Source organism: Pochonia chlamydosporia, chromosome 1 (genome assembly GCF_001653235.2).
Source record: "Pochonia chlamydosporia 170 chromosome 1, whole genome shotgun sequence".
Classification (NCBI taxonomy): domain Eukaryota; kingdom Fungi; phylum Ascomycota; class Sordariomycetes; order Hypocreales; family Clavicipitaceae; genus Pochonia; species Pochonia chlamydosporia.
In genome coordinates this window covers 5,054,131-5,074,853 of record NC_035790.1, presented here as the reverse complement: position 1 = coordinate 5,074,853, position 20,723 = coordinate 5,054,131, and the positions used below count along the sequence as shown (strand labels likewise).

The window sequence follows — 20,723 nt, the reverse complement described above, 5'->3', positions numbered from 1 at the left end:
ATGACACACGTCCGTATAGCTCAGGAAACGGCTGAAATATCAAGATCAACAACGGCTTGTTTCTTGCGGGGAAGCATCGTGGAATTTCCCGATTAGGACAAGAGGGTGACAGTCCGCTCTCCTCCGGACTCTCGGTCGGCCCCACTTTCGTGGAGGTCAGTCCTCCGGCAGATGTTTGAAGAAAAGCATTCGACCTGCAGCGTAGAAAAATGTATTGAACTACCGAAGTAAAAGAACATAGATTGTATTATTTCAGATTCGAAAATGGAAGACACATACAACGCTCTAGCAAAGCGCATTCGAACAAAATGGGCTGAACGAAAAGCACTCGGCCAAGCTCGACTACTCGTCGTTGTCGCTGGTCCGCCAGGCTCCGGCAAAACCACAATCGCCAATAAAGTCGTCGAGCATGTATCAAAATCCAGCAATGCGCCGTCAATTGTTTCAATATCGGCAGATGGATTTCACCTCTCACGGAAAACATTGCAATCGCTTCCCAACGCACAGGAAGCTATTGCCCGCCGCGGTGCACCGTGGACATTCGACGGCACTGCGGCAGCAGAACTCGCACGCAAACTCCGGTCAGAAGCCGGACGCAGTGCCGTTTCTGCTCCGACATTCGACCACGCCATCAAAGATCCTGTTCCAAATGGTGTATCAGTGGCGGCTGAGACAGAAGTCTGTATTTTTGAAGGCAACTACCTATTAAGCGACGAGGGTCCCTGGAGAGGTATTGGAGATTTGGCAGGTGATCGGTGGCTTGTCAGAGTTGACCCTGACATCGCAAGACAACGGCTCGCCAATAGACATCTTCAGGCTGGAATAGAAACTACGATGGAGGATGCAATTAGGCGTGCTGAGAGCAACGACATGGTGAATGGGGAGTATGTCATGACACACAGTTTTGGGCGATATGATATCCTAATTGACAGCGCGGAGGAGTCAGGGCCTACGAAACAGTCCTAGGGACTTGGCTTTGCTGTAATCAAATTGCATTTTTGGCGTACGTATTAGAGAGCACCTAGGTCATAGCACAACAGGTCTATTCATAGAAAACGATTCATTCCGTCTTATCAGATGCTATCTGGTGGGCCGCACACGGCTGTCGCCTGTCACAAGTTCTGTCAAGATCTTCGCATCCACAGATGCAAACTCTGATCGGAGTCGGTTCAACCCTTGAATCCCACTCCCTTTCGAAATAACGCCGAGCCATTCCATAAAGCTTCATTGTTTAGGAGGAACCTTTGCTCCATTGACCCACGATGATAGATTCAAGCCTCAATTTTCTGCCCCTTTGCACGTGGCCCTACCCGTTCATCCGACGGCATCGATGGGTTACACGAACTTGAACACCCCCTTGTCTCAGCCCCCCCCGACTACCTGGGACGAGAATGAACAGCGGTGGTAACGGCATCTACCTGCTGTGAATGGAGGAAAATAGGCGGATATAAAACGCCACCATGCTGACGTGATATTTAGGGCACTGTCTAGCTTGCAAATGCCGGGACTATCGACTACGGTACGACGACATGCCAGTCCCCGTTCGAAAGCATCAAACGCGGTCAGTCTCCGTCGTCACCTTGCGAGTCAGGCGAGGGCGACTGTCACCCTTTGCTGATAGACGCTATCCCAATAGCGTCCAGGACTCCGACATTCGCCTTTCCCCAGATTCCTAGATTCTCCACAGTGGCGCCTAGGTGCCATGTGCGCTGTTTGCGCGGCACTCAATGACGATCATCGTCGCTAGAGGCATGGGACGCAAATGGTAACACTTGATGGAGGGCTCACTGATTCCCTGATGGGCTAAATACTCTTCTACATATATCTTCAGCGTTGCCTGGAAGGGGGACAATGGGGGTGGTCCCAACGATGAACATGACATGGGACTTGGGCGGCGCTGGCACACCTCGGTTCTGATTCATTTCGCGCAAATACTGATTTCAGGAGTTGTCCGTATCTGAAGCAAGATATTCCTCATGGCGGCTCAACTTGATCGGGACACGAAGATCGTCGGGGCGGCACTTGCGGAGGTGCTACCCCAGACGCAAAAATACTGGTTCCAGCAAGCTCATCTGATCCGGTTGAACTTGTTGCTTCTCATCCCCCTGCTGTCTAGCTCTGTCTCCGGATACGATGGTAAGTGCTCAACGTGTCCTTGGTCTGAATTTCTAAGCGTCTCGTCTGAAACGGCTACTGATGGACCATAGGCTCCTTGATGAACGGCCTGCAGTCGTTACAGCAATGGAAGGAATACTTTGGAAACCCCCAGGGCTCGAGGCTGGGTCTTGTTAATGCAGCTCAGTCTATCGGATCTGTAGCTGCATTGCCCTTTGTGGGCATGCTTTCCGACAAGTTTGGCCGAAAACCCGTCCTGCTGGCTGGCATAATTTGGATATGCATTGCCGGAGCTATCCAAGCGGCTGCTGTCGACTATGCCATGTTTGTCATTGCCAGAGTCATTGTCGGCTTTGGGGGCATGTTTGTAGTTCAGCCGAGCCCCATGCTTATTGCAGAAATGGCATATCCAACCCACCGTGGCAAGTACACGTCAGCCTTTTGGACACTATACTACCTCGGGGCCATTCTGGCATCTTGGACTACCTTTGGGGTGCAAGATATTCTTGGCACGGCGTCTTGGCGAATACCTTCGGCATTGCAGGCCGGGTTTCCCCTGGTTCAACTTGTGTTTTACTATTGGGTTCCAGAGTCACCGAGATGGCTAGTTGCTCAGGGCCGTATTCAAGAAGCTGGAGACTTGCTAAAGCAATACCATGACCCTTACACTGAGAACAGCCCGCTTGTGAGCCTCGAGTTGGCAGAGATTAGTCAATCGATCCAGAACGAGAGGGAATCCGAGTCAACGAGCTGGGCTTCTTTATTCAAAACGCCGGGAAACAGAAAGAGAACCTTCATTGCTGTTTGCACTGGCGCCTTTGCGCAGTGGAATGGAATCGGTGTGGTGTCCTACTATCTCACCCTTGTCCTGGACACGGTTGGCATCAAAGATACCTTTGACCAAACTCTTATCAATGGCCTCCTTCAAATCTTCAATTTTGCCGCCGCCCTTGGTGCCGCATTCTTGGTTGATAGACTTGGTCGCCGCACACTGTTCCTATGGTCTGGAATTGGCATGCTGGTGTCTTACGCCATATGGACTGCATGCTCTGCCGTCAACTCCGACACTGGATCACGCGCGGCAGGTATCGTAGTGGTGGTGTGCTTATTCACGTACTACTTCCATTATGATATCGCTTGGACCCCCTTGCTGTTTGGGTATCCCACCGAGATCTTCCCATACTCGTTACGCTCAAAGGGTATCGCCTTGGAACTGTTTTCCATCTACGGGTCTCTTATCATTGCGGCATTCGTCAATCCCATTGGTCTGGAGAACATGGGGTGGAAGTACTACATTATTTTCTGCTGCCTTTTGGTTGTATTCTTCCTCGTCACATACTTCATGTTTCCCGAGACTAAAGGCTACAGCTTGGAGGAAATTGCTGAGATTTTTGATGGCAAGCAAGTCTTGGACTTTGAGAGAGCTGGCAGCGGAGATAAGCTGGGACCTACAACGACTCTGCGAGCTTCGCATCACGAACACAAGTAGATAGATACTACGATGAGGCTGCTTGGTGCCTCTGTGCCTCTGCACAAGCAGTTAGAAATAGTAACTTAGTCATGGAACTTTTGAACAGAGAGGTCGCTTATGTGAGCTAGAGTCTTGAATTGTCTCGCTCTGAAGTTTTGAGGCTTCGTTTCTGGGCAATGCGGAATTAACCCGCCGCTTGATTATCAGTTTACGACTCACTAGCTTGATGCTACGCGGCATATTGCACAGTAGAGCCAAATCATCTGAGCATCAGGACTCAATTACCGGATCCAATCAAGCAGATCCCAGAGCTGAAACCCAATTAAACATGATGAGTTAGCTGACTAAAAATCGTCATGCTCGCTCGTCTCCATTCGCTAGTCAACCCGGATCAAGCTCTAGATGACGCCTCTCATGGAAGGCCACTCAAACTAAACCAAAACTAAAAGGCATCAGGGGTGCAAGGCAAGGCAAGCCACCAACTTGTCCACATTTGGCCCATTTTGACAGCAGCAGGAAAATGGAGACTACGCAGTGAGTGAGCTAGTGAGCAGTGAGCACTGGGGTGTAACTCTATAACGGGCGGCGGACCCTCCGGCCACAGATTTAGTCAATGATCCGAAACCACGTCTTGGTCTCCGCAGTTTACAGCTAACGCACGACAAGGGAAGGCCGGTTCCTTGCCGACAAGAGATTTTGATGGATGTGTAATCTGAGAAAGAACTTATTACACGGGCTAGGATCTGAAAAAAACGAGAAAAAATCCAAAGACTCTGAATGCGTGTCGCCAATATGGATTCGTCTCCTTCGTCCCAGCAGCGCCCTGGAGACTCTGCCATGCCGGAAAACAACCCATCTGGTGCTGCTGATAGCTTTGACGCTGATCCTTTTTTCAGCATGGACTTCATCGGATCGTCTGATCAGGCCTGCAAGGAATGCAGGAGACGAAAGGCACGATGTAATCGAGCTCTGCCTACCTGCGATTTGTGCGTCAAGTATCGCAGACATTGTCTCTATGAAAAGCACTCACGGACACCACTCACCCGCAAGTCAGACTACCCTTTCCCTTTTCCCCAGAGTTGAACCTGGTTCTTATGCGCGCATGCTGACGAATACTTACCTGATAGACACCTTACCGAAGTGGAGGCACGTCTGGAAAGAGCCGAAGCCCTCTTGAAGCAGATGCGCAATTTGGTTCCTCCACATTTGAGGTCGTGGGAGAAACAAGATCCTGCGGCGGCTGCGGCTCAAGCACAGAATGGCGATGCATCATTCAACTTTTCGAATGCGGTGGAAGTCTCGCGGGATCCCAAGTCCAATGGATCCGGCGGGCAAGACGACACCGCTAATTCAACAACAGCTTCATCTGTCTCACTTCCACAACACGTAGTAGTCGACCAAAGCGTCACTGTACATCGATATCCGGAACCCGATCACCAGCGCATGCTGGAAGTTCCACCCCTTGAGGACTTTGAATGGAACGAGAATGACTCTGCACGAGCCTACTCGCTTTCCCCCGAGGCAGGCGGCGACAGTGTCATTGAGGATACGCCATTATCAGATGGCATGGCATCTTTGAGCGTGAATGAACGTGAGTCAGGATACTTGGGAGTAGCTTCGGGAGCTGCTCTGCTCCGACTACTCGAACCGCAAACAAGGCGAAGAACACCATCTCGCGTCGACAGCAACGCATCTTTTATAACATCAATGACGCCGCAGCCAAACCCGAATCGACACATTACCGAATCTATGCTTGACGCATTCTTCCGACATTATCACGTTAGCTACCCCATTATCCATGAGCCGACGTTCCGCGCACAGTACAGCGAGGTAATTCCTCGACCAAACGGGCCCTGCTGGACGGCACTGGCATACATTGTAGCAGCTATCGGTGTTTGGACATCAGCCCCGTCATCCGCAGATACTCTCGACATGGCGCTCTTTGCTCACGCAAGGTCGATTTTGGGATTCAACTTTCTCGAGGTCGGGAACCTCAGCCTCGTGCAAGCACTAACCCTGGCGTCAAACTACCAGCAGAAACGAGACAAACCCAACTCCGGATACAACTACCTGGGTCTGTCAGTACGAATGGCAATGGGCTTAGGTCTTCACAAAGAATTTCAAGGATGGAACATTCCGCCGCTCAACATGGAGATTCGAAGACGAGTCTGGTGGTGTCTCTGCTCGTTTGACATTGGCGCCAGCATCACATTCGGCCGCCCGGATGTATGGCCCTACAAAGGCGTTGAAGTCGCATTCCCTCTAAACGTCAACGACAAAGACCTCACTGCTGCTTCGCACTCTTATCCAAACGAGAGTAATCAGATTACGCCCTACACGGCTGTGGCGACGCAGGCCCGTTTCCACATCGCCACGCACGAGTGCTACGAAAAGGTTATTTCCAAGCCGTTTCCAACGGCCGAAGAACTACTTCAACTAGACTCGTCTCAGATTGAGCCCTGGAAAGTGAGCATACCGGCCTACTTTGCAGAAGGAACCAGTGTTCCTCGACGGTATGCCCTACCACAGGCTATTATGGGTTGGCGGTTGCGCAACTTGCGCATCATCATGTATCGACCGTTTGTGATTCGACGCGCATTACGACGGAAGGCCGATAACAATGAAGCCAGCTCTATAGCCTACGAAAAGTGTTTGGCGGATGCCAAGTCTACTATTGAGATGATTGAGGCGTTTTGGGATCGACACGAGCACAATCGCCTGGCGGCCTGGTATGGATTGTAAGTGGCGTTACAAACACATCCCTGAGTTGTGCCCGATCACTAACTATCTCATATAGGTATTTCCTTTTCCAGGCAGCTTTAATTCCGTGCATCTGTCTCCGAAACGACCCCTCCGCAGCCGAAGCCGCCGACTGGCGTAGACAAATCAGCATCACCCTCAAGGTCATAGCCGCAATGAGTTCTCTAAACGCAAGCTCAGCTCGGTGTCACCAAATCATATCCGAACTGTGTAGCCGATATCTGGACACTGCTGCCCCCGAAAAGATTGAGAGCCCACCAGAAACGACGGCATCGCAAAAGATGTACCAGGAGCAAATGCCACAGCAGGTCCTTGAGGCGACGCCGCCGTGGCCTGAAAACCAACCGGTAGGGGAGAGTCCTGAGACGCAGATCAACAACGTGTTTAGTATGATGTGGCCGAACGTGCCGCCGCTGGAGGCTGCTGATGTGGTCATGGGAGATGAGGTTGGGTGGATGGAGTTTTTGAGGTCTGGGAGTACGGATAACTGGGATAATACCCTGTCGTAACTGGGTTGGCTTTTTGGGTTGCTTTGTTTATGAGGTTATGAGCGGACGAGAGATGCTGTGCTGATGATGTTGATGAGAATTGTACTATATTTGGCAATTAATTGCCTGACTACTGTCGATTTTGATTTTGTCCTTGCACTAAGATCACTTAGAGCTTCCTGAATACACGGCTATGGAAGACCGACTCATATCCCTTGAATCCTCCAATTCATTGCCTACGTCCCTATTCCGAAACCTTCCATGCCTCATTACCTCCCAGTTGGTTGAGGATTGACAGTAGAAAAAGTGTAGTCATACTTGAAAGTATAAGCGCTCTCAGCATCAGTAAGCTTGGTCTGAAGCCTGTCCAGATCCTTCTTAGCATCGTCCGCACAAGTCGGCACAAGCTTGATAATCTTTCTGGCAACGCCATTGATGGCATCTTCGAACTTCTTCAACGCCGGGATGACGAGTTGCCCAACAATAGGAATCTTGGCCAAGACGCCAGCTTTGCCAATAAAGAGGTCGAAGAACTTTTCTTCCGTTACAACCAACTGCTCGATTTGTTAGCCATGCTCAAAGCTTAGGAGTAAACACGGGGCCGCGAGACTAGATATTACCTTGTGGAAAAGTTTGCAAATCTCAAGCTGCTTGTCCTGAGAGAATTCCTCCTGTTTCTGGCCATTGCTGTCACCTCCCTTATTACCGCCGCCGAACAAGCCTCCTGCTCCTCCTAGGATACCGCCGAGGAGACCTCCATTGCCGGAGCCACCACCGCCAATGCCAAAGAAGCTCGCGATAGTTGTGACTTCCTCGGCGAAAGCTTTGGCAAGTTTCTAATACATTGTTAATATATGCCAAGTAGACAGGAGCGAGACCATTGCTTATAACTTACGATGAGATCAGGCACGACCTTGACTACATTCAAGTTGACAAAGTCACCAGCAATATCAATCATGGAATCAGCAATGTCGGTGAGCTTTTCGAGACCCCTTATAACGTCGTCGGGGCTGAGGAATGATGTGCCAGCCAAGTCTTGGGTCGCATCTTGAACAACCGCGGCGGTTAGGTTGCGGCGTATAGCTGTGTGTTCCCTGTTGATTGAAGTTGCGGCAGTAGTAACTGCCAAGGCAGCGACGACGAAGTTTTTGATCTGCATTGTGAGAGTTTTGGTAACGACAAGAGTTGAGTTGCGGCTTCAAGACAAGTTGCCCCGGTTCGAAGTGGTCAATGGAGATAGGATGGCGCCATTGCTTCTACAATTTATACCCTTGGCACACATCTAGGGAGGATTTGATTTAGGATTCGGCTCTTGTTAGCCAAGCAACGATGGTTTAAGCTCTACTACATTCAGCGAAACTCTAGGCTCCCCAGCCATTCCGGACATTCCAACTGCCCGCCTTGGTTGCCAGGTGATCGTCAGGGCGAACAGAGATGTATATAGTGTCCGTATGGTTGGATTTCAGAGAAGTGAAACAGGGAGCTAAATGGAGAACTATTTCCGGAATGTAATTATACGACGGGTAGCACTATTGCGGTAACCGCAAGTGCCGAATGACATGATAAGCTGCAATATGGAGGTGTACAGCATGTGGTTAAGGTATTTGCCTTACTTAAAGGTAACCAACCCATACTAAGGTGGGCAAATACTTATAGCCTCCCACTGTAGCTGCAATGCCCGAAGTTGAACAAACATCAGAAACTTGAGCCGACAGATGAAATTTGGCTCACTTGAAAAAGGCATTCGGGATCCGGCAGCTACTATGTTAATGGTAAAAAGGGTGTTGGCCGGATGAGATTCCATACCTCATGTCTCACCATTCTAGCACTCGTGGAATGGAGGGGCTAATCACACGGGAGAGATTCAAGTGCCAAAGCACGAAGTAGCTATTTCTGGTAAAAGTGCCTGCTGGACATTCCTGCATAATTGATCGTCAAGCTGATAGTGGTTAGCATGCAGGAACTCTGAATCAAGGCCGCGGCTGGAGATGAATCTTGGTATTTCCGGGCAGGCACCACTGCCATACTAGGAGAATGGATGGAACTCCATTTCTATGAAGCTATGGCTGTCTGTCTAATCAACGACATTGCATCGTCTATCTGTGGTGTGCTGCGTTTAAATGACACTACCTAGTCACTGGTAGGGAATCACAAGACAATATTGGAAGTGAGCTGGATATGCAGCTCGCCGAGATAAAAACACCATGCAAGGGAGTCTGAATTCTTCCCAGCCCAGAGATTGAGTGACGGTGAAAATGACCAGCAAATTGAACAGTCGTCGTAATTTTGTCTTGCAGGCGACAACTCACCGGTGTTGCATTTTCAACTGCAGCCAGGTGAAATTGGCGCAACGCAATGCTTCGAAACAGACAAGTCTCAGACAGGGTCCGTCGGCTAGACAGCCACGTCGTATATTTGTGGTAGTTGATGCGGGAATCAGGCCGTGGTGGAAGTCAGACGGACCAGACACATCATGAGTGACCAGACTCTTTCAGAAGCAGCGACGTGGCTGGCGCCATTCCGCATTTCTGCATGTTTGCACCAGACATTCTCAAGCGGGAAGCGCCTCTATCCAGAATATGGCGCCTGATATTGGATTCGGTTGACTGTGACGTGGGAGTCGTCTCGTCTGCGGAGTGACATCTTTTGTTCCCATCAATGCTGAGAGCATCTTGGGTCGCCAGCCCAGATTTGATGAGTTGCAGTACGCAGTAGGTAACTTACATGCTGGTTTGTTCCCTTTCCATCTACGCAAGATACGCAAGCAGAATGACGTTGGTCGATTTTCACAAGCCAAAAAGATGCATGTAGCCAGGAGACCTGGGCAAAAAGCAAGCTCTTCCATCCACTTCAGCTCAATGAGCCTGGCTGACATGTGCCACCACTCACTCTCAAACTCGCCCTGACCACCACTCAGTCACTCACACATTTCGGTGCCTGGCCTGGCTCATTTGCCGCACTTCCCCTGCTCAGCTCCACCAATTTAGGCCCTTCAGAAGCCGTATCAAGCCCAGTTGATCAGGCGCGGCCCGTGAGCCAAGCTCATGACTGTGTGGAGGCCTCGGCCTGTTAGTGGTCTCGGTGGTCTGGCTGGTGGATGCAGGGACGGCAATCAAATGCGAGTTGAGGCACTGGGGACATGGAATCAGGCCAGGGTCAAGGGCTCGAGATTGGGATTGGGATGAAGAATGCAAGACTGAACGATGTAGCCAATCGATGATGTTGATGGTGTCCGAATTCTTCCAGAGCTTCTTGATTGCGTCTGATCATTGGCCGAATGGAAAGGGCAATTGGTACAGAGTCGTATTTTTTATCATTTCAGAGATTCTCCACGTTTTTGGGCTGCTTGTTGGCAAAGATCAATGATGCTCGGCGTCGGACGATTATTCACAAAGATGCAACTCGACACAAAAACTTCGGCGCGAAAACCCACAATGTTGGACCATCGGCCGAGCAGCGACATGTCCTCGGCCTCACCGTATGGTCTCAACGTATCATCGCCTCGAATTAAAATGGAAGCAGAATCATTCTAAACAACAGTGGGATCGTATCCCCTGAGCAGGTAGTATTTCTCACGGGCCGCAGTGGCAACGAATGAGTGCCACCATTTGAAACCAAACCTGATTGGGAGAATCGCCCGGCAGCAATCGTGACTGAGTGCAATATTTTTTTTCCTTTTCCCTCTCATCGTGTATCACATATTTTCCAATACATTGCCTCGCGCTGAAGCGTTAGTTTCAGAGCCTGGTGGCCGAGCTGCAAATGATTGGGCATCGCCGCCACATCGCTTCACACTCACTTCCATCACTTCATGGACATGTGATGGGTTACACACACCCATTCCACGCATCGCAAGCCATTCAGCGGCCGTCTAGCCTGCCATCCATCACATGATGGTCGCCAGTAGCAAACTTGACGGCCGGAGACGACACGCGCTCGCTGTGGCGCTCTTGCGTTGTACGTTTGTCGATCATTGCCAGTGGACGAACTGTGAGCCCAAGCGTCTTGTGTTGCCTGGTTGTTTGGTCATAGGAGCAGCCAGCCAGTTGAAGTGAGTGCCGCGGTTTGTGCCGAGAGATTGATTGCCTTGCATTTGATCATTGTATAAAGCACCTGTGCCGCCGTCAGACAATCTCGATGCTTGTCATTGCGGGCGTTTACTCTGAATGGCTGTTTGTCTGATGAATGGATGCATTTGTTCAGAGCCAACATTGAACGCTGTCCAGTACAAAGCGAGGAAAGTCATCTTTACTGCATAGTCTTTTCCTATTCTTGTCTCAACCTATCAATCCTATCCCATCCTATGCTTCACAACCTCCCGCAGACATAGGCACCTTTGTGCGCCATCGAGCTGCATCATCTCGACCGTTGCATTGAACTTGAACAAGCCCAAAGACCTCACGTCATAAACGCCGAGCAATCTACGATACTTCACCGTCCATCCATTTATCCGTCTGGTCCCTGGTCCCTGGTTCGAGTCAAGTTTCTCGTCCAAAGTCAAAAGCCACCCCCCGTCCTGTCTGGTCGATCCAGCGACATCGGCTGCACCCGCTGCACCCGCTGCATGCGCTGTCAGTGTCTCCTCTTCCTGGATCTTTTCTAGCGCAACCCATGACCTGAATGGTTACTGGATCTGTCGTAGTTGAATGGTCTCAAGCTGGTTGATTTGAGTGGTAGTCGTATGGCAGGCCGGCACATTGTCACTTTCAGCCAACCAAGACGACGTTAGGACATGCTTCAAGACAATCAAGTCGAGTCCATTTGAACTTGGCCAACAGAGCACGACGTCGGCAATTATTATACAAACACACAAGGTCATTACATCTTTTGAATTCTCCATCATTTCGCTTCACTGGTAATATATCCATCGGAGACGTCATTCTTCCAGATTTGTATCAGACAATAACCCACCTGTTCATTAAACCCCCTCCCGCAGTCAAGAACTCTTTCGCTTCACCTTCATAATTTTTCCACACGGCGGGGGAGGGAACAAGGTTGCAATATAACGAATCCACAGGCACCTTGACTCTTCAAGACTTGCACCGCTTGTTTGAATCAATTTTACCCCACCGACCGGAACTATCGTGGAACTTTGCTTGGCCAAAGCGTGCATCCTCAGCAACAGAAACTTGGAAGCATCGTTACCGGATCTACTTCGTCAAGTATACAAAGGCTCATCAGCAAAATCTACCACAAAACACACCAATCTCATTATTAATATCCATTCCGGTTTACCTCCAAGGCTCGGATATTCTCCGTTCATTGACACATACTTCAAACTTTACCTTCTTCTCAAAAGAGACCCAACCCCTCATCATTATTAACCTTTTCTGCTGCGCCCTCTCTCCCGTCCACATTTCACCACCACACCCTGGCTTTCTCAACCGCACAAACAAGCATCGGTTGAGCGGGTACCAGTTCCTGGCGCTCCTCTGTCCCTCACTGACACACACTTGTGCTGTTGGTGATTGGTTTCGGTTGTCTTCGGCCAGGGACCGACCATACCTCACACCTCACCCAACCCACAAAAGCCCTGTGCCGCCGCCAAGAAGAGTAACAAACCGGAGACAAAGCGGGTAACTCTTGTCAACTTATCCAAGCCTTTTCTCCATTAGTGTGGTGCTTGTTCTGTTCACCGCCGCCTGTTGCTTGGGCTTCCATTTGCTGTAGCCCGGAGCCGGCCCAGGTCCATTTCGACCCCTGTCCAGCAACCATTCGATTTGGATCGCTGCAGGTCAAGTCTGGTTCCTGTTTATTTATTTGAGAGGACCTTGCTGCTGCATTTTGCTTTATTTTGCCTCGCTGCCCCCCTGCTGCGTTGCTGTGGTCGATGAGACACCATTTTATCTCGGTTGCTGCTGCAAGGTCATCGTCGTCTTATTAGACCATCGTGCCTTATACCCTGTCGAAACCCTTGCAGACCGCAACTTTCAAGATACATCACCGCTCCGGGGTATTTCGAACATTGGCCCGTCTCTGGAACTAAATTTGTTTCGAATGCAGAGAGTGGAGATTGCATTGGACAAAACAAGCGGCTTTGAGTAAATAAATTCATTTTCTCTGGCCGGGCTTGGATGATTACGGCCTCGCGGATGATTAGCCGACATTCCTTCAAAAAGCCCTCTATTGCAACTATCCCTCTCGAGGCTCACTCCCTCTTATTTTCCCTCTTCATTCTCTTTTTCATCATCTTTATTTCTGGAAACCTGAGCCTACCGGATTGGTTGACCGTCGCTTCAAACACCCTCGTGGACTGTCCTACGCATCTTCACTACACTGGCCCGATATGAATCCAAGATCTAGCTTTGCTGCGTCGGACATGACATATCACAGTTTCCACGACATTGAGCTACAAGAACCGCCTTCACCTCCCCGGACAAGGAAATTCGTGGACTCAGAATACACAACGACCAACACAAATCAATACAGTTACCAAGAAGCACCATATCCCTCGGCAGTGAAGATGCAACGGCAGGACTCAGGGTACGAGTCACACCAATCAGGCTCAGCACGCAACTCCCTTTCCCAATCTCGACCACGACGCATGTCAAACGGTTCTTCTGCCGCCGTTGCTCTCACAAGTACTCGGGCTCGCACACGGCCATCGACACGCAGATCTGCCAAGTCGTACCCCCAATCCAGCGTGCAGTCCGTGTACTCACGAAGCAGCGGCAGCGGCAGTGGTAACACACAACAGCCAGCCTCGTACTTCCAGTTCCCAACACCGGACCTAGTCGAGCTCACCGAGACCACAACCCGAGGAGAACCATCCGTTCACTTGCCGCCGCCCACGACACACTACTGGACAAGCGACAGCACCCGGCGGCTGGAGTATGCTGCCATCGATGCCGCTAGCCGTGGTGTCAAGGGCTGGATCAGGAGACACCTCGTGCCGGACTGCTTCACGCCCAGACATGTCGCCTTTGACGACGACTCAGGCAGTGTACGCCGCTACAGGCTTGAGCTCGAAGAAGACGACGACGAAAAGACCTGTCCTCGAGACGGAGAACGTCGCAAGGCGTGGCACCTTTTCTCCCTGCGGAAGAGCAGTACCGCATGATTTTGAGATGCATGGCACGTAACATTTTAGTTTCTTTTCCATTTTCCTTTGTGAGGTTTGCATCGGTTGAATTTTGCGGGTGCATCATTGGCGTTACTTATACCCTCTTCATTCGAAGCGTGAAACGAATTTAATTTTGAAATGCATTGGGCATGGAAGGGACTTGACGGCATAACACAACATACAGAGAATGGATATTGCATGATACACAGGACGGGATGAAAGACACAGAAACATTATTATCAGTGGATGACGCATGGCATTTATACCCCATATAAGGCATGTAGCATATAGATACACAATATGACATTATCATTAAACGAAGCAATTTGTTTCACGAGCTCTGCAAGTCTTCTTTCGTATTGTTCCGATGACGGAAAAATGCCGAAGGTACGTCAGCCAAAACTCCGGTACGATGCACACGAGGCACACTTGCAGTTTTATCGTGACTCGGATGTCGACAAACTAAAGCCTATGGTGGGCAGATCACCATTTACCCATTGCTCATGGCTCATCGAATCGATCCAATAGAGTTATCGTGATGCTTGGCCCGGAGGGGTTGCCGGAGCATACTCCACTTTTATCCCGAGAATCGGAGCCGTCTGATGGTATCAAATGCCCTGTTTTGTTGGATTTAGCCAGCGAGTTATTCGTCATTACAAACTTGGCTTTTAGTAAACTCTCCACTAGTAGTATATGAATGCGGTGGAGTATTATTTTCATAGTTGATAGACGGCAGTCGTGCTCAGCCACTCCCAGCCAGCATCACCAGGCGAGACGACCAAAAGTCAACGTCAGCAAATTTATTAGGATATCCATTCTGACTTGTAAACATAAATAACTAACCCAAATTATCTCCAACAGCCCCTGGCGCGCTCATAATCCCCATAAAAACTAGTCATCCTCACACCCTTGGCTTAACCTTTGTCTTAAACCCAACCGGCCTATAGTTGAACCACCCATCCTGCTCCAACTTGTAGCCAGGATCAGCCATCTCAAAATCCAACTTCTGCAGCATCATAGCCAAAACAAGCAAGCTCCACTGCCAGGCATAGTGCTTTCCAATACACTCTCTCTTCCCGTTCCCAAACCACTTCTTAGCACCCTCGGGCAGACTGTCAAATTGCTCGCCCATCATGCGCTCCGGCTTAAAAGCCAGAGGTTCCTCAAAGACATTCGGGTCGCGGTTGACGCCGGCCATGACAATAATCATAGCCTGATTATGGGGGACCTGATATTTCCCGCCGGCCAGCTGGATCGGCGCCTTAGAGTCGCTGGGAATAGGCTCGATGTTGAAGCCAGGAGCAGCGAAAGACAGTCGCAGCGATTCACGAACGATGCCTTGCACGTACTTCAGCTCATCGAGCTGCTCGATTGAAATGTCGCCCGCCCCAACGACGGTGTCGATTTCTCGTCTTGCGTTGGTGATCACATCGGGGTTTTTCAGCAGCAGAAAGATGGCGGTGGCGAGCAGGCATGGAGCAGTACTGCTTCCAATGGGCATGGAGACAATCTCGTCGATGACCTGAGAGTCCGTCAACTTCTTTTTCGTCTCGGGGTCTTCATTATTCAACATTGCTGTGAGAACATCCTGACGATCGGTGGGGTTGTTCTTCCGATACTGTACGACTTCGGCTGCGTACTTGCGCATAGTCTTGATGGCGCTCTTGAACTTGCCTCTGTATAGAAGCGAGTTCAACACCGACGGTCTGGTGGGCCGCATGATGGCCTCGGCTGTCGAATCCTCCATTGCTTTAAGCATAGGGTGCTCTGGCCCTTCTAAGCAATTCAGCTTTTGACCAAACAGTGTCAACGTGGTGGCTTCAAGGTTCAGTCTTTGAAGGTCATCGAGTGGTGAGAAGGTATTGTTCGAGCCAACTTTGTTCCATTTTGCAAACAGTTCATTCGCTGTGTCGCGCATCTCTACAAAGCTCTGTTGCCTGAGAGCCTCGGGGGAGAGATGTGGTGCAATGATACGATGAGCGATCCCCCAATTTGGTTCATTGTCGAATGCCGTGAAGAGAGCATCATGTACAGCCGCCCGAATTTCGACAATCGGTCCTCCGACAAACTTTCGAAATCGTGTTTGGTCGCATAATTCCTCGGCGAGCGCAACGCTGCCTACAAACACGATTCCGTGGCCGAGAATTTTGACTTGGAAAATCTCTCCATACTGTTCAGAGAGCTTCTTCAGCGATGCCCATGTATTGCTTGGAGTGATATCGAAAATGTTACCCAGCACAGGCACGCCTGGAGGTTGCGGGATAGGTTGCGACATTGTCAACGCCTTGAATGCAAGTTGATGTTGGAAAGCACGAAGACTCCTTTGGCTTTGGCAATTTGGTTTACACGTCACTTCTAGGACCCTCCTCAGCTCTTAAGTACGAGAAAAGCTCTCTGTCGAAGGAGGGGCACTCGACCTGGGGTTTTTTGAGAAACCCGTCTCATCGTCATCAGAAACCAGGCGACCTGACAACTCATCTGCAGCCACGGACGGGATCAGCGGCCCATCCCATGTAACGATCTCAATCTAGATAGCTACAGCCAGCCACACGCTCGCCTAGGACCACAGATTCATTTCCTGTCCCTCCACCTTCCCCGGCCTCCTTTAAGCACTGGTTGGTTGGAAGCTGTTCTCGCTGACTTCATGCAAACCGGAATTTAAGACATGCGTCCAACCTAAACCAGCCCCCTCTGTTTCCAAGCAGCAGCTTGCAGGCAAAGCGTAAAATAATACACAAATTACCTAGTAGGTGCTTGTCGAGGCCCGTCGGCACATTTTCGAGGCTTGCATTAGTGGCCGTACGGGACCAGGGTCCAGCTGGTGATATGCGAAATGCCGTGAAACCAATTGGTTGGAGCTCTTCCAGCCAGTCTCTTCTGGAGCATTTGCAGTGGACTAATGTTGTATTGCAAAGCAAATGCTGTCATTGGAATAAAGCCTACGGGCTGTTCAACGAGGATGGTTTCGATCTTGACCGTTCTGGGTTCCCTGCTTCTCCAGCTCGTGAACATCCCAACAATTCGTGCCCGTGTAACTACCTTAAATGTGGACAGCATGCACAGAGGTTCCACCTCGCTCCGGTCAAAGCACTGGCAACATTTGGAGGATGGGCAAAAGAAAGTAACACCCAGCTGGGATGAGGTCCTTGTTCTGGGCAGTCAATTATGTTCGCTCAAGGCTTGTGTTCTGTGACTGAGAGAAGAGCCAAACCGAGCGGGGAGCCTTTGATCACTTGACCCTTCTTGCTTTTGTATTTCGTCATCCGCTTCAATTCCTTAGACCAAACCATTGTCAAAATGTCAAATACAGCTTTGTTGATAAATTTAAGAGAATCTCTTTCAACCACGTCAAACAGTGAATTCAGTCCAAGTCACCATTTCAGCTGAATACTCTCATCCCAAATGTGGGTCCTGCTTAGTCACCGTCCAAAATGTTGAAGCTGTCATCAACGCGCCGTCGCCTCCTTACACGTCTCCAGCCCGACCCTGAGCTACTGAACATCGCAACAAGCTCCCTGCTCCGTCATCACGACTGTCGCTCCTTCGCAGTATCGCCAATTCCTCCATCCGGTACCGCATCAATACATACAAGTACTCAGTCCTACAAATATCCGCAACCATGACGCGTGCTCAGCAGACCATTTCCCTCGGACTCCTCGTCTCCTCTGTACGACCTTGACCTGCAATGACCAGCACGAGCAAACGGACAAACACTAACTGCCTGCTTCTAGCTCTACCTCGCACTGTACTTGGAGTTGATTCCTCTTCCTCCTCTGGTCCAGCAGCAGGTTGTCCCCGTTGTACGTCGCCTTCGCTCCCGAAATATCGATTCACTGAATGCAACCCCGCTAACCTTTTGTGACTTTTGCAGCTCCCCTTCTGGGCCCTCGTCTCCTTTGGCGCTCTCCTCCTTTTCCGTCTCGGCTGGGGTATTCTGACGTTTAACGATGTTCCCGAGGCGCATCGGGAGCTTATGAAAGAAATCGACTTGGCCAAGGTTGATCTGAGAAAGATGGGCGTCGATGTCGACTAAACACTACTCAATCAAAACACTCGTATCAAACAATGGGAGGAATCAAGTGTGAAAATTCAACATGGATGAGTGGCCAAGGTTCAAGAAGAGTAACAACTTATGGAGTTGTAATAATGTGGATTGGTATCATTGGTAATAGAGCTACTTGTCCATCATCCCATTCGATATGTTCGCCTAGCATTCTTCAAACGTGTCATGGTCATCATGTCTCATCAATATATCCGCTTGGTGTCTAAGCACCCGCCAGGAGCGCTACAATGGTTCGCACAGCCTTCCTCGGGGGCAAACCGCCGTCTATCAGGTCTTCAAAGAGCTTTGGAAATAAACCAAAGACGCCTCTTGTATCCGCTTGCCGCCCTAAACTCGTTCATTAGCAGTCATTCTTCTGGGTCAAGTATGTCAATTACTGTAAACTCACATTTGCCCGGAATGCCGAGGAGCAGGCCCATTTTGCTTTGAGCTTCACCTGTCCAGTCAAGGCTGATCTTCCATTCCAATCGCACGGCTGCTTCTGGACCTGCTTCTGCAGCGGTTGGGATCGGTACATCATACGACTGTTGGCCGAGAAATCGTAACAAGTCAGCCGTGCCGCATTGGTCAAGACCTTCATCTTGGGAATCGTCCACGTCTGTTTCGGGCTCTGCTCGCAGTCGCATTATCGATTGTAGGTAGTCTCCCTTGGCGGCTAGGCTTTGCTCCAGATGAAACCAAAATCGAGCTCGCTGTACTGCCACACGATACCACTCGCTCATCGACCATGACAAAATTCCAACGTTCTGTTGCATAGTTCTGTTGCAATCTCCGGAACAGATTCTTTCGACAAAGGGTCCAAGCTCAGATCTGGCGCTTGGCTCAAGAGCAGGGACCTTTAGTGCTAATATATTTAAATTCATTGCGTTCACAACCATGTCGACCCTTGCCATAAATAAACCCGGCACATCTCGAGATCGTAACGTGATTTGCCTCCGCTGCCGTAGTGGTTGGTTCCGTACCGATGGTAGAACCGAGACTTGGGAGGTAGCAGAGAAGGGACTGAAGAGTTGCAAAAAGGGTAAATCGTCTGCCGCCGACATTGGGACGGGGTGATGGGATTTGATATTCGCTTCGTCTGATTCGTCATCTCCTTGATTCGATACCAATTTTGGCGGGCCAAATGGCAATATGCCCATGGGGTGTAATGCTGCTTGCGTCATTTGGTGAGCCAGTCCTGGGGTAGGGGCTGTTCTGGTTGCGACCAAAGTCTTTTGAACCAAATTCAGGACATCCTCTTCGTTGTCCGGGGCCACGACCCGGCCAGCTCGTTGCATGGCCCGGATACGTTCATTTTCCCGTGCCGCAAGTTCGATTTCTCTCCTTAGCACTGCGATCTCCCTCCGCAGCCGATTCCTCTCTTTTAGCTTGTGCATGTTTTTGTCGGTCGCTGGAACTTGGCGAGCTGCGTTCGTGTTTGCATTCAAGCTTCGATCCTGGAGCGGCTGATCTCTACGCGCAACAGAACGAGCTGGGCTAGGCGATACACCAGCTTTCCTGAACATGATGCCGGGAGTACGAGGCTTCAGCGGTGAGCTCTTCAACGGCGACGTCTTCTTCCTCTTGTCTCGATCTTTCCATCTGGGACTGCTGTGAATGCCTCGGGGAGGCGTTGACGACACTGGATCAGAGACAGCCGGCGGGAGTTCCGGCTCCGGAGGAGGGGGTATGGGAACCCCTGTGTTGCGTTCGGGTCGCTGCATTCGTCCAAGAAAGGGGGTCAACTCATCATCCCCTTCTGGCGCGGGTGGTGGAAGAGGTCGTGGGCTTGGTTTTATGGGTGTTCGTCGAGGAGGTACTGTTGGGCCAGCCTGAGAGCTCGTCGCGGCTCTCGGCGTGCCCTGAGTCTGTCGGGTTTGATCTTCTGGTTGGTTAGACTCGCTCGCTGCGATATCACCGGCCAGTGCTGGTCGCGGTTGAGCCGCTCGTGGCCCAAATAGTTGTTGAGCGCTGCGAGCTGCACCGAGCGAGAGATTGCCAGTTGCGGGAGCTGTAGGCTTGGGTGGTGATGCGGAAGCCGAGCGACGTCGTTCCAATATTTGCGGGTTGTACCGTGATAGACTGGCTCTGGTTGGTGATGCGAAAGATGGCCGAGGCCGTCGATTTGGTGACTGTGAGGCTGTTGTAGGTGGTAGGTTGGTCGGTGCTTGTGATGCCGATGCTGATGCTGATGTTGATGGTGGTGCCTGAGGGTCTTGAGAAACGCGTCTTCGCTTTGGCGCAGACTCTTCCATACTGGTGGAAGAGTTTACGATATGTTATCGGGCCTCAGCATGACCGAGGTGCATACTATCGAAAACATGGACAGTCAAGAACTAGATGCAGTTCAACAAACAAAAGTTACCTCGAATTCTGGCTGGGAACATAGCCAACATTGAACCGATCGCGTTCCACCCAAACAAAGCAGACCAGTCAATTGCTTTTGGCGTCAACGGGTTCTGGCGGGTGAGTTTTGTGGGGCCACCCGCCTTCACCTTGACATGGAAACTCGCAGTTCCACACGCGACACTGACATAACACCTACTTATTCTACAGCACAATAGTGACTACAGAAACTAGTGTGTAATATGCAATTGAATGATTGCATTATGATATCAAAATCTTATGGCGGACCTTAGGACTCTTACGACCAAACTCGGGTTCGCAGTTGCACCTTACGTCTGGTGCTGTATTCTCCCAGCATTTGCCGTCTCCACTTGACAGACATCCAGACATCTTCATTGACCGGGTCTCATTGGTGCTTGGCTTGCATGTCTGCCATCG

At 50.4% G+C, this 20,723-nt stretch overlaps 9 protein-coding genes across 9 annotated transcripts; 5 read left to right on the top strand and 4 right to left on the bottom strand.

Annotated features, from left to right (window-relative positions):
• Positions 1–264: 264 nt before the first annotated feature.
• Positions 265–966, top strand: VFPPC_01325 (HhH-GPD domain-containing protein; the record flags this gene model as incomplete). The annotated part of the gene is made up of 1 exon (XM_018281172.1): positions 265–966. One exon carries the CDS (start codon positions 265–267, stop codon positions 964–966), a length of 702 nt encoding a protein of 233 aa, XP_018149743.1.
• Positions 967–1,976: 1,010 nt separating this feature from the next.
• VFPPC_01323 (sugar transporter) lies at positions 1,977–3,604 on the top strand (the record flags this gene model as incomplete). The annotated part of the gene is made up of 2 exons (XM_018281171.1): positions 1,977–2,136; positions 2,208–3,604. The coding sequence occupies 2 exons, from the start codon at positions 1,977–1,979 to the stop codon at positions 3,602–3,604; spliced, it is 1,557 nt and encodes a 518-aa protein (XP_018149742.1).
• Positions 3,605–4,378: 774 nt separating this feature from the next.
• On the top strand, positions 4,379–6,855 carry VFPPC_01322 (C6 transcription factor; the record flags this gene model as incomplete). Its single annotated transcript, XM_018281170.1, has 3 exons — positions 4,379–4,635; positions 4,714–6,324; positions 6,384–6,855. 3 exons carry the CDS (start codon positions 4,379–4,381, stop codon positions 6,853–6,855), a joined length of 2,340 nt encoding a protein of 779 aa, XP_018149741.1.
• A 248-nt stretch (positions 6,856–7,103) lies between these two features.
• VFPPC_01321 (hypothetical protein) lies at positions 7,104–7,993 on the bottom strand (the record flags this gene model as incomplete). Its single annotated transcript, XM_018281169.1, has 3 exons — positions 7,104–7,388; positions 7,455–7,670; positions 7,730–7,993. 3 exons carry the CDS (start codon positions 7,991–7,993, stop codon positions 7,104–7,106), a joined length of 765 nt encoding a protein of 254 aa, XP_018149740.1.
• A 3,132-nt stretch (positions 7,994–11,125) lies between these two features.
• VFPPC_18723 (hypothetical protein) lies at positions 11,126–11,677 on the bottom strand (the record flags this gene model as incomplete). The annotated part of the gene is made up of 2 exons (XM_022430292.1): positions 11,126–11,450; positions 11,493–11,677. 2 exons carry the CDS (start codon positions 11,675–11,677, stop codon positions 11,126–11,128), a joined length of 510 nt encoding a protein of 169 aa, XP_022285964.1.
• Positions 11,678–13,120: 1,443 nt separating this feature from the next.
• On the top strand, positions 13,121–13,894 carry VFPPC_01319 (hypothetical protein; the record flags this gene model as incomplete). The annotated part of the gene is made up of 1 exon (XM_018281168.1): positions 13,121–13,894. One exon carries the CDS (start codon positions 13,121–13,123, stop codon positions 13,892–13,894), a length of 774 nt encoding a protein of 257 aa, XP_018149739.1.
• A 904-nt stretch (positions 13,895–14,798) lies between these two features.
• VFPPC_01318 (cytochrome P450) lies at positions 14,799–16,172 on the bottom strand (the record flags this gene model as incomplete). Its single annotated transcript, XM_018281167.1, has 1 exon — positions 14,799–16,172. The coding sequence occupies one exon, from the start codon at positions 16,170–16,172 to the stop codon at positions 14,799–14,801; it is 1,374 nt and encodes a 457-aa protein (XP_018149738.1).
• A 1,344-nt stretch (positions 16,173–17,516) lies between these two features.
• On the top strand, positions 17,517–17,930 carry VFPPC_15336 (Dolichol-phosphate mannosyltransferase subunit 3; the record flags this gene model as incomplete). Its single annotated transcript, XM_018293089.1, has 3 exons — positions 17,517–17,564; positions 17,629–17,697; positions 17,769–17,930. 3 exons carry the CDS (start codon positions 17,517–17,519, stop codon positions 17,928–17,930), a joined length of 279 nt encoding a protein of 92 aa, XP_018149737.1.
• Positions 17,931–18,162: 232 nt separating this feature from the next.
• Positions 18,163–20,194, bottom strand: VFPPC_01317 (hypothetical protein; the record flags this gene model as incomplete). The annotated part of the gene is made up of 2 exons (XM_022428219.1): positions 18,163–18,287; positions 18,349–20,194. 2 exons carry the CDS (start codon positions 20,192–20,194, stop codon positions 18,163–18,165), a joined length of 1,971 nt encoding a protein of 656 aa, XP_022284733.1.
• Positions 20,195–20,723: the final 529 nt, after the last annotated feature.